Source organism: Acomys russatus, chromosome 3, assembly GCF_903995435.1.
Source record: "Acomys russatus chromosome 3, mAcoRus1.1, whole genome shotgun sequence".
Classification (NCBI taxonomy): Eukaryota; Metazoa; Chordata; class Mammalia; order Rodentia; family Muridae; genus Acomys; species Acomys russatus.
Genome location: NC_067139.1, coordinates 32654000 through 32667026, shown reverse-complemented (window position 1 = coordinate 32667026; position 13027 = coordinate 32654000). Strand labels below are relative to the sequence as shown.

Below are 13027 nucleotides of genomic sequence, written 5' to 3'. Positions count from 1 at the left end.
CTAGACTACAGAGACCTGTGTTTAAAACAAAAGCAAACAACAAGCCAGGTGTGACACATGCCTTTAATCCCAGTACACAGGAGACAGAGGCAGGCGGATCTCTGTGAGTCCAACCTGGCCTAAGATGACATAAAAAGCATCACTACTGCCCTGGCACTCAATAACACCAACACTATCACTACTGCAGAGCACAGAGTATGCTTCCAGGCTACAGTCTCCCCACCTCTTCTCCCTTTGAGGTGGACCTTGTGAATCCCAAGGTATAAAACATGGAAAGCTAGATCTGAAGGAAGCCCAGACACTAAGGTTTTGGGGCTTAAGGTCAAGGTCATGTGCAATAGAACAGAGCTCGTAGGCAGTTCTGAATCCCAGGGCATCTCCACATCACATTTCCAGTTAGTTGTCCAGCTCCAAAAGGCTGCTGAGAGGTTGTCCACTAAGGGATTGGGGTGCTGGCTAGTCCTAGGCAAACAATATGGACACAAACTTTGTGGGGCTTGACAGCAAAGTCCATAGCAGCCTGCTGGTTCTCCATTACTGGACCATCCCGCCACAAGGTGTCCCCGGTCATCACATGCATGCACAGTAGCTCAGTCTATCACCCACAGGAAGTCTCCTCTCCCTTCCCATTAGGTAGCTCAAACCATGACCAACTGAGAAAAATCTCAATACAACAATGGATCCATTTCAGGGGGAACTATTTTCTCCACCCGCGCATGCATCATCCACAAACTGTCACCAGCAACCTAACTGCTCCTCCCCAAGGAGACCTATCATCAGCTTTAAATGTCAATGTTAGTATCAGCACTCAGACACACTCAAGCTCACCAGAGCCAACAACATGTGCCAATCAACCTGTAGAAAGGACCTACCCTGACAGAGGTAGACTGTTACGGGAAGTGAAGAGTAGAGAGTGGCAGTAAAACACAAGTGAAAACCCAGCCTCAAACAGCTCCTATTAGAAGAGATGCCACTAGCCAGGAGGCTAACACAGACAGCCACAGAGAATTTCCCACCATCAACAAAGAAACCTAACTGGGAAAGGACTGGAAGCAAGAACATCAGTGTTTGGAAGTCATTTTCTAAGTGGGGAACTATGGGTGACTTCCACTTTCTTCTATATTTCTCTATATTTTTCTGGAGACAGAAGAGGCAACAACTGAATAGCTAAATAGAAATAAAAGGCCACACAGAACCTGCCAAAGTGAAACTCAAAGGAGTGCTAGCTTTCTGTCACCATGACAAAGCATCTGAAAAAATAAGCTTAAGAGGAGGAAAGGTGGGGCTGGAGCAATAGCACTGGCTGCTCTTCCAAAGGGCCTAGGTTCAGTTTCCAACACTGACTAGGTAGCTAACACCCATTTGTAATTCTTAATTCTAGTTCCAGGGATCTGAGTCCCCTCCTGGTCTCTGCCGGCATTAAGCGCACATGGTGAACAGACATACACAATACAAATAATAAATAAGAGGAGGGCAGATCCGTGGCTTCAGGGGCCTCCATCCTTGGCCACTTAATCCACTGCTGTGAGCCTGTATGAGGCAGAGCATGGCAGAGGAAAGCTGCTCCCTAACTTCAACCTGAAGAGAAGGCAAGAGTTTGAAAAGGTTGGGGCCCCAACACCCTCTTCAAAGCTAAGGCTCCAATGACCTAACTTCCTTCGAGTAGGCCTTGCCTCTAAAGGCTCCAACAGCACTGTCAGCTGGGGACCAGGACTTCAACATGGCCTTTAGGAGTCAGTTAAGATCCAAACCATAGGGCGGGGCATGGTGGTGCATGCCTTTAATCCCAGCACTCGGGAGGCAGAGGCAGGGGGATCACTGTGAGTTCAAGACCAGCCTGGTCTGCAAAAGCCAGTCCAGGACAGCCAAGGATACACAGAGAAACCCTGTTTCAAAAAACAAAAGATCCAAACCATAATGGGGGGCATGGGGGGTGGGGGGGGGGTGGGGGGGGACAATCAAAGCCCTTCAGTGAAGATAAGCTATCCTATCACCTACAGGATACCCTCAGGGTATAAAGAATCACTCACTAAGTCAGATGTCCCAAGGGTCACTGTGCTTTGACAAGTTGGTGAGGAGATAAGCCAGGAAAAGGTCCATGAAAGATCCCAGGAAACTCTGATCACTGTCAAGGGGAGGGATACAGAAGAGTATTACCACTCAGGATGTGGTCCCAGGAACAGCATTCGACCCAGCCCCTCCAAACTGTGAGGATGACTTCCAGGTGGGAGCCACAGGTTGTCCCAAATATGTCTCCTGAAACCAACTTCCACACAGGCTCTCACCCTATAAGAAAACCATTCATGGTCTGCTAGTTACCAGAGGCAAGAGATGCCAAGCCACTGACCTCTCTGACAGGACCTGAGAAGCAGGCTGCGAGGCTGAGGCACAGCTTAGCCTCAACGACAACTAAGAGCCTAAGAGAGAAAAAGGCAGATCAACAAAGAATGTATCAGTGACACCACCGGTAGGCATAGGTAGGCATTCTTCTTAACTTCTGGTAGCTCTAGCTCAACCTCCCAGCCGTCCTCCTAGAGTGAAGAGGACACAGGTGTGAACCATGGGAGGGAGTCACAAAGTGAAAAAATGTAACACACATTGATGTGATCCTAGGAGCCCAAGGGGCTGACCAGGCCAGCTCATCGATCCCTAACAGGTAGCAACCCCAAGAACATGCAAAAGGAGTCAAGGCTCACAGAAGCCACAGGTGGAGTGAGAGAAATACAAGCAAATACAGAGGGCCTTGCACTACCCTCTCAGACTGTGTAACGCTGAGAGCAGGCCAGCACAGCACGGCCTTCCTCTCTAGACTCACAAAAGCTCCCCAACCCCCAAAATTGCTGCTCTCGGAAGACAGAGAAAGGTATTGAGAGCTGAACTCTGACTGAATTTTGACCAAGCAGGAAAAGAGGGAAGGAGAGGAGGGAGAAAGGTCACCTCTGAAAATGTAAATGCAGAAAGACAAAGGTGTCCTTATACTAGCAAGGCAACACAAAGCTAGAATCACCAAAGGGAATATGGAAATAAAACCTAACCTGGCATCACAAGATAAGGAATCAAGGAGCATGCAATGAGACAGGATGTGACCAGACCAGCCACCAAGAAAGAAGCCATTTCAGCTGCACCAATCTGAAAGACCACCACTGAACACCTCAAGTGTGGGATATGTCACTTCTTTAACAGGCACCAGTGAAAAGAAAAAGTTCAAACTCTTTCAACTAGTTCTAGATGAATACTGAAGCTGGGCCCAGGGCTTAGGTATATATATATACATGTGGTCAGAGGGAAAAAGCAGAACTAAACAAGCAGCTCTGTGCTTCCAGCATCTCCACAAAGGAGGCCAATTCCTCCAGCCCTGAACAGATGGAAACCTTTGTGAACAATGTATTGATTGTCACTTCCAATTTCTCTTTATCAAGTACAGAACAGGAATTAGATTCAAAACTACAAACTTTAAAAAACTTACTTCTTTGTCCTGATTTTTTTGTTTTTTCATGTGTTGTTGGGGTGACTATCCATCAGGGGCCACTGGCTGGCCTGGCCTGTCTCCATAGCTTCCCTTGAGTTCTCAGGGTCACATCACAGCAATATATTCATTTGCTTTGTGACCTACCGCACAGTTCACAACCGTGTCCCTTTCAACTCTGGGATAGTTTTGATGCTGGAGGCTAATCTCAGGGCCCCAAGCATGCAAATGCACATTCTAACACTAAACTACACCTACATCCTTCTTCCTGGTCAACATACATAGTCAACATACAAGGTTTTAGAGTTGTCTTCTTAAGGGACAGAATATCGTGATATTCTGTCCCTCTGGCTGGCCTGGTCCTGGCTGCCAAGATCAACCACGCTAGCCCCAACAGAGATCTCCTTCCCTCTGGCTTTCCCCAGTGAAGAAAATATCTTAAAAAAAAAAAAAAAAAAAAAAAAAAAAAGCCAAGACTGGCAGGCTGTAACCCCAGACACTTGGGAGGATGAGAAGGATTGCTAGAGCTGAGGAGTTTGAGGTCAGCCAGGGCAACACAGTGAGAACCATTCCCAATCAAGCAATCAAATGATATTACTGTAAAGTGATAACTATTTATAACATTTTGATGTATTTTCTTCCAGTCACATCTAATTACAACCATACTGTCTGTAGTCCCCTTTTTCCAGTTAACATTGTTAACATTTCCCCACATTAAATGGGGTATTAATCTACTTTAACAAATCCATCCACTATAAAAAATTAAAATAAAGCTGGGCGGTGGTGGTGCACACCTTTAATCCCACCACTCGGGAGGCAGAGGCAAGTGGATCCCTGTGAGTTCAAGACCAGCCTGGTCTACAATGTGAGTTCAGGACAGCCAAGGCTACACAGAGATAATGAGGCTCTTCACAGAGTCTCTGAAAGGTTTTAAAACCAGACCAGCATGCAATTGGCAGTTCTTGTCAAGTGTTGAAGAATGTTCTTTCTGGGCAGATTAGTTAAATAACAAGTCTTCCATGGTACCGCTCTCAATAAGAAGGAAAACATGACAGCTCTGCATAGTAATAGAGCAGAGATTGTTTCTTTTCCCTGCACCTTACAGCCAACACACAAAAGCCTAGGTGCCATGGACGACTTGAGAGACTGAATGACAAACAAAACGTAAAAGTGACTCGGAGCCAAGACCAACAATGGAAGGTAAAGGAAGCAAGTGCAAATGCCTTAGGAGAGTTAAGCTGCTGTGGCCTTGAGGGAGGCCACAGGCTTCACAAGCTGAAATGGTTGGTAGCGCAAGTGTCACAGCCTTGTCTGCATGGACAAATGCAGCACATCCCTACACAAGAGCCCCCTCAGGGTCCATACCTGTGGCTGCAGACAGGACAGTGACCAAGAGGCTGACAGCCTCGCAAGTGGGTCAGAGGTCTTTCTGACCCAGGTGGACAGAATGCTTATGATATGGTACCTGGAAATGGACGCACTGCAGAGCTATCACAAATTAGGATGTATCTCAGACTGACAACTAACAATGGAACCTTCTAGAGCTGTCCTTAGAGTAGGGGGTAGAGAGAACCCTGACACAACTCATCTCTATGAACTGGCTGGCTGTCCACCCTCCTGCCTACCCAAGCATGTCCTATATACTTCTGCAGCCCTCTCTAAGCTCCTCAACCCCAAGACCCCAGGACCTGTACACCACAGAAGGCGCCTTCTCTCTCATCCCCTTTGCACATGGCAGAAACGGCACATTTTCTTCCAGCCCAAGGTCCCCACCAGCACTCCCAGCTCCTGCAGGACAGACCTAAGGATATAAGCATGCTACAGAGGAGGAAGGACTGACAGGAGACTTCGTAAGAGCTCATAAGAGTGGTAGATGCAGCTGGGCGTGGTAGCACACGCCTTTAATCCCAGCACTCTGGAGGCAGAGGCAGGCGGATTGCTGTGAGTTCGAGGCCAGCCTGGTCTACAAAGTGAGTCTAGGACAGCCAAGGCAGAGAAACCCTGTCTCGAAAAACCAAAAAAAAAAAAAAGAGTGGTTGGTGCTAGCTCAGAAAAAGTGACCATGCCTGGAGACATGATAAAGGTCTCCCTTTCTCTTGGACTGGATGAGGCAGGCCTGGAAGCTGAGCAGAGAAGCAAAGTTCACCTGCTCTCAAAAGGGAAGGAGGACTACAGACATGCCTCATGCCGAAGGGAACAGAGACTCTCTCCATCCCACTTACAAACATCCACCCTCCTTGGTCACAAAAGGCCCTGAAAAAAACAAAACAAAACAAAACAAAACAAAACTATCTTTCAGGAGGGGCTTTCTCCTCCTCCATCCACAGTCTGAACAAACACACCAGTAGGGCAGAGACAGCAGCGAGAACCAAGACCGAAGCTCGGGACCACTCCTCACTCTGTACAGCTCATACAGTCTTAACTTGATGGAAGCAAAGTGCATGCTATTCGCATCCTCACTTTCCTGACACGGCCTACAGCTTCTCCGCCAGTGGTAGCGCTGGGAAGCCTGTGCTACTGCCCTTCTCACATGACACTTCCCCGCCTTCTACTCCCCCAGCCCACCACATTCCTGCTAGGTTGTATCAGACAGCAAGATGTCAGAGAAATCTGAGGCTGCACACAAACCCATTGGCTTCTCTTCCTAAATTCGTCTCTTTGGAAATCACTACATCTTCTGAAACTCCCTTTCAAGTGGAACTAAGGAGAAACCATTTAAAGTATATGATGTGGACGCGAACTTGTGGTAGCGCCCGTTCCTAACAGCGAGCGCAGCAACAGGGTAGAACAGCACCTCCGTGGGCTCTCGGGAAGAGAGAACTCCAGGAACTCCACGCTGAGAGTGACAGCACTCTTTGGGCACTTTCCCCGGGGCTGCCCAGGCCCTGTTCCAGGCTCAGCCTCCGGCCCACCGTGCCCTGGCAGTAAGACGAGCATCCCGGCGGAGACTGCACAGCGTGAGGCCATGCAGCACCCACGGGGCGTGGGAAACAGTACTGAAAGGAACCGAAAAGGGACACTAGCAGGAAAGGCCACGGGGGTAAAGAAGACAGGGGTGCCGGGGATGACTACGGAGCTGAGGAAGGTATTGTTGGGGGTACCAGGTAACCACCTGGACGGAAGCTGGAGGAGTCACGACCCAGACTGGAAGGTACTAGGCACAGGGCTACGGGAGTCGTCCGGTGAGGCCCGGAGCCGCGCTGCCCGCCAGCCGCTCACCTGCGCGTGGGCCACCACAAGGCTCTTGTTGCCTTCGCCGTGGTAACCCCATTCATTCTCGTCCATCTTCCCCTCTTCCATGCCCCGGCGCCCTGGAACTTCGCGGGCCGGGACGCGGGGACGCGAGCTGGAGGCCGCTCGCCTCGCCGGGCTCCCGCCGCAGCCGTCTGAAGAAAAGCGCCTGTCAGCTGCCGCCTGCGCTCTAAGCCGCCGCGACTTGCAGGCAAGGAGCGCCGGAAGCCACGCCCCCAGCGGCCGCCATTCCCCCACCGGGTAACTTCCGGGTCCCGCCCACCTTACCGTTGACATCCAGGGCGGTCGACGAGCTGGAAGCCATATTATGTGCTGGCAAAGTGACTCATTTCCGAAACGCAGACTTGGGAACCGGAAGGGAGGTTTCCGGATCTGGTCCCGGACTTTGAGGCCGGCGGCTGCCTGGCGCCCGGTATCCAACGTGCTCAGCGTCGCGCGGTCCTAGGGCTACCGCTCCAACTTCGTGGTGCAGTAGCGCGCTGGGCGACTCTCAACCTCCGCTTACGTCTGTAGAGTGGGATGTACCCTCACTGGCCTCCCTCCTGCAGAAAAAGCCATTAGGTGGTGTCCACACTTCAATCCGGGAAACGTGGCGAGCCAAGGGGACCTCACCATGTAGGTTTTGCCCCGAGACATCCAGAAATGTAGGTGGGGTAATAGACCCCCTCCTCGGAAAACAACGGACTCAGTTTATCCTTTGATGCGAGGAAGACTAATGCTGCCTGGTAGAGCTGACTTGAGGACTGTATATTCAAAGGAAAATAGCCCACCCCTGACACTGGAAATCTTGCCATCCATGCTAGCTACCTTTCTTTGTTTTTAAGCTTACAGGTGCAGGCTGTTGTGGGATTTGTTTGATCACCTTGCTGGGTATCATCCAACCATAAAACTCAAGAGCTTCAGGCTGGACGTGGTGGTGCACACCTGTAATCCCAGCACTCAGGAGGCGGAGGCAGGTGGATCTCTGGGAGTTCGAGGTCAGCCTGTGATCTACAAAGCGTCCAGGACAACCAGAACTATTAAACAGAGAAACCCTGTCTCAAAAAACAAACAAGCCGGGCGTGAGCCTGGTCTACAAAGCGAGTCCAGAACAGCCAGAGCTGTTACACAGAGAAACCCTGTCTCCAAAAACAAAAAAAGCAAACAAACAAAACTCAAAGCTTCAGTTTGCGCAGGTTGACGTTCCACTCTTGGTCCTTAAATGCATATGCATGCCCTTTCAGATGCTTTTCTAAATCTGTAAGATACAGTTTTTAAACTATTTATAGATGGTGGGCAGATCTCTAAAGACCCATCAAGAAAATGCAGACCGTCTTAGACACAGCAGCATGTAGTCCGTGAAGGCCTAGTCTGTCAGGCACAATCAGTAGCACCACATAAACCAGGCTTGGTGGTACACTCCTGTAATTCCAGCACTCCGAAGAGTGAGCCAGAATGACCAAATATTCAAGGTAGCACTTGGCTAGTTAGAAGCCAGACTGGGATACATGAGATCACGTCTCAGAAACCATAAAAGTTAGCAAGCAAGGTCCAGCACAGCAGGCAAAGATCCCAATTATCTGTATTAATTGTTTTTGGTTTGGTTTGGTTTTTCAAAAGAGCAGTGATATGGAAGGAGGGTACTGCCTATTTAGCTCTCTGTAATCCAGTGAGCCATCCCATTTCCTCATCCTGGGGTGCTGCCAAGGGGCCACCATACATCTTCCCACTCTTAGGAGCTCAGTGGGGCTGGCTCACACTAATTGCCTTGGTCTGGTGCCAAGGAGAGGCTAGGCTTCATCCGCCATGCCCACCAACTCCCTGGGTCTAACAGGCTCCTGACATAGTGGGAGGCTGCTGCCTCTCCACTATCCACACCTGGCTGTTGAAAGGGCACGGCTGGGCAAATGATTCCCACCCCCACAACACTTTCTTGCAGGAAAGGCATGTGCACACTAAGGGGCTAATTGCCAGCCACTGGGTCAAACTTAATCATTTTCAGCTGTGTTGCTCTCGATTACTCCTTCCTTTACCCCTTTGTGAATTACTGCTCAGAGAAAAAGCCTTCAGAGACTGACAAGCACTGATTTTAGCTATTTTTTCCTAGAAACTCCACCTCAACACAAACCTTCCCATATTTGCTTCTGAGTGACCTGTGTCTTCTTTTTTGTTTTGTTTTGTTTTTTTCTTTCATTCCCTCTTGATTGCTATTTTGTGGACCCAATTTACATTCCAGTGTAAATCATTCGGCTCTGCCAGGGTCCTTCCTACCTCATAAAGATCATGACCATACCTCGGCTGTACCGGTCCCAAGGCCTCTGATGAATTACCTTCCTTAAAGCCTCTGGTGAACATGGTCCCATCTGGTCTGGTGGACCAGGCCTCAATAGTCTTTCTACCTCATCTCTCCCCCTGCTATCACCGTTCAGTTCTTCCCACTGGGCTCCAACTTTGGGGTTCCAGAAGGAGCTACTTAGCACAGGTTTGGTGCTAAATATTTAGCACACTCTCTTTTCCTAACATTCCCCCAGCTGTAAGAAATGGCAAGCTGGCTGGCTGTTGGTGGTGGACACCCTTAATCCCAGCACTTGGGAGGCGGAGGCAGACCTCTACAAGTTTAATGCCAGCCTGGTCTACAAAGCAAGTTCCAGGACGGCCAAGGCTACACAGAGAAACCCTGCCCCCCCCCAAAAAAAAGAAAGAAAAAATGGCAAGCCATCCTATCCTCAATTTACCTACCAAATCAGGCTAATGTGATGATGCCTTTTTGTCTTTTTCAGTGTTAGTTCTTCATGCAGACAAGTTTTCTGGGTGCAAACCGAGCCTCAATTGCATGTCTTATGACCAGCAGCAGGGCAATACAGCTTTACCATGGTCCTTTTACCAAACATCCCATACATACATGATACTCTCAAGATCTGCAACACATTCCCTGTTTGCCAGCCCCTCCTTTTTTCTGCCTGCACGTATGTCTGTGTGATGGTGTCAGATCCCCTGAAACTGAAGTTACAGACAGTTGTGAGCTCTCATGTGGGTGCTGGGAACTGTACTTGGGTCCTCTGGAAGTGCTGCCAGTGCTCTTAACCGATGAGCCATCTCTCCAGCCACTTGCCAGTCACGTCTGAGATTTCCTTATATACCTCTGTACATGTCAAGAACAACGGATGCCACCCCATAAGACATTCAGGAAGATGGCACCACCAGGATTTGCCCCATAAACTTTCCCTCTAGGCAAACAGCTCAGCCTTCTGTACATGTCTTATGATGCACAGTAGGAACAACAATGCAATTGCACCAAGAAGAGACTTGATACCCTATGAGCATACACAGGGGGAGGAGGTCTCCTTCAGTCACAGTCATAGGGGAGGGGAGGAAGGGGGAAATGGGAAGGAGGGAGGAATGGGAGGATACAAGGGATGGGATAACAATTGAGATGTAATATGAATAAATTAATAAAATATATTAAAAAAAAAAACAAAACCAATGGAATTGCAAGAAGGAGGCAAGCTATTCCACACCTCATGGAGGTCAACCACTGCAGGACTTGCTCCCGGGCAGTGTGCCACACTCAGCTTAACTTCAATTGAATGTTATTATCACCCTACAGCAAGGCCTGTGTAACTGTTCCTCCAAAACTCACCCTTGGTTTTGTCCTGTCTCTGTCTGGGTACCAAGTGCTGCATTCACCCCAGATAGGACAGCACCAACTGACCAAATGATCCCACCTGTCTAGTATGGTGTTTCCTGGACTTAAAGGAACATGCGTGACCCTCAAACAGATGCACCACAGAAAAGTCACCCCCACCCCACACCCACCCCTGGCATGCCTAATGGCTTCCTAAAAGCTGCACAGATGGAGCCCCGGCTGTACCTGTTCCCGTTAACCTTCTGTCCCTACACTCCCCAGCCTGCGTACAGGGAGGGCAGAATTACACCTGGGAGTGGTAATGCAGGAGGGAGTGGCCATAAGCTCAGGTGAGGGTCTAATGACCGTTGTCCACACCCTACTTCTGTGAGTTGAATGACAACAGGCCCAGTCTTGTTACTGTCTCCTGCAGGTAGCCCAACTGTTCTGATTAAGGTGTGAACGCTGATGTTATGCCGGAAGGACTGTGCTACACAACACTGATTCATAAAAGTTAAAACCCTAAGAATAGCTGGTCGGGAGCACCTCTGTGCCGCTGGCCAGGCTGAGGTTGACAGCAGTGACCAATGAGTCAGGAAGCTTTTTTTGTTTGTTTGTTTGTTTTTGAGCATCTCTTTTGAGATACTAGGACCCCTACTGGAGGGATGGTGGTGCGGGGTTATTTAGAATAGTTGAAGGATGGAGGTAGAAAGGGCGTCTCCTAGAAGCGACTAGTCCCAAAAGAGAAGAGACATGCACAGCACAATGGGAAGAGTTCACGGGATCTAGTTGTCACACACCCCTAGAAGCCAGGGGACCCTATACAACACTGAGACTGAGTTCCCAGCTCCCTATGGAAGGAGCAGTGTGTGCTGCGTCACTCAGACATTTCCTTGAGGAAACCTCAGACTCTGAGAACGCCATGTACCTTGATTATTTTCCCCCCGCTGAGTATTATGACGGATATGACTTAGACTAGTAGCGTATGCTTGTGATAAAAAGCAGATTGCTTTTTCATTGTGTTTGCTGTTAAGGGCTCTGGAGAAACCTCCTCACCTTGATGCATCATTGGATACGGGGCAAGAGACTCAATGGAAAGAAAATGTGGCAGGGGGTGAGGGGGCCTTGCAGAGAAGGGTCCTATCTGAGGGGTTGCAAGGGCAGGCAAGGCTAGAGAGCAACCTATCACTAAAGGCACAGAGCACAAACTCATTTCCCATGGCCTCGCCAATACCCCCTCCTCATCACAACGCCAACAGTTTTAAGTGGAGAAAGCATCGCTTCTTTACTCCGATTCTGTAGTCTAACTAAGTACACCCCAGCCCTACTCTCAAGGCTGGTCTCATGATACTGATCAGAATCACCAAGTAGTACATTCCTTGTGGATGAAAACAACCCTTCTGTATTTTGCTCAAGAGGCACAAGGAGAGTGGTCCAGGTTCATCTCTTGAAGCTCACTCCTGCAGCTTGTACTGAAATGAAGAGAAGCAGTCAGTGACACAATGAAAGAGCTCAGGGTGACAAAGGCATCATGGGTAACAAGAGCAAAAGGGAAACAGCTGTGGAATTGCAAGATTAGGTAAGCAGAGCTGGGTGTAGTGGCACACGCCTTTAATCCCAGCACTCGGGAGGCAGAGGCAAGGCGGATGTACAAAGTGAGTCCAGGACAGCCAAGGCTACACAGAGAAACCCTGTCTCGGAAAAAAAAAAAAAGCAGAAAACAAACAAACAAACAAAAAAGAATAGGTAAGCAATTCACCAAGTCACTTTTTGTTTCGTTTTGTTTTTCAAGACAGGGTTTCTCTGTGGGCCCTTGGCTGTCCTGAACTTGATTTGCACACCAGGCTGGCCTCAAACTCACAGAGATCTGCCTGCCTCTGCCTTCCCGAGTGCTGGGATTACAGGTGTGCGCCACCACACCTGACTATCCCCAAGTTACTTAAATTTCCCTAGTAGATGGGCGTGGTGGAGCGCAGATGCCACAGGGTATGTGTACAAGTCAGAGGACAGGCTGCAGGAGTTTGCTTTCTCTCTCCACCCTGCAGGTTCCAGGCTGTCAGGCAGCACACACCCTCCCTTGCTGAGTTGAGCTACCTTGTGTTGGCATGAGGTTATCGTGTAACTCAAACACTGGCTTCTGTACCCGCCCCTGCCCCCCATATCGGGTTGTAAGCCTTGTTCTGTGAATCTCCTGTTTCAATGTCGTGTAAATACTGGTCCCCAATTGTCCCCTGATATGCCAATAAAGCAGCTTACAGCCAGTCAGTGAGCAGGAGATAGAATAGAGCTGGACTTCCTGCCAGCCAGGAGAGGAGGAGTTAGAGGAAGAAGCAGGGGATTCAGCCATGGGAGAGAGCCAGAAGACATCAGGAGAGAGAGCCGGAACAGGGAAAGCTACAAAGTATCTCTCTCTGGGTTATAATGTGGAGGAAACTAAACTAGCTTAGAGGCTTAAGTACACATTAATAACTGCTTAGTTCTTGTGCTGTAAAGCTTGTTAAAATAATATAAAAGAGGGCTGGAGAGATGGCTCAGAGGTTAAGAGCACTGGCTGTTCTTCCAATGGTCCTGAGTTCAATTCCCAGCAACCACATGGTGGCTAACAAACATTTATCATGTGATCTGGTGCCCTCTTCTATCATACAGGCATACATAAAGGCAGAGCACTATGTACATAATAAAAAATAAATAAATAAATAAAACTA

General features: G+C 49.0%; 1 protein-coding gene across 1 annotated transcript in view; it reads right to left on the bottom strand.

Moving 5' to 3' along the window:
• The window catches only part of Ippk (inositol-pentakisphosphate 2-kinase), a 42370-nt gene extending 35453 nt beyond the window's left edge, over positions 1 to 6917 (bottom strand). The window contains exon 1 of the mRNA XM_051171067.1: positions 6686 to 6917. Coding sequence (XP_051027024.1) covers positions 6686 to 6766 — 81 coding nt within the window. The 5' untranslated portion in view covers positions 6767 to 6917. The remainder of the gene's footprint in view (positions 1 to 6685) is intronic.
• Between the last annotated feature and the right edge of the window lie 6110 nt (positions 6918 to 13027).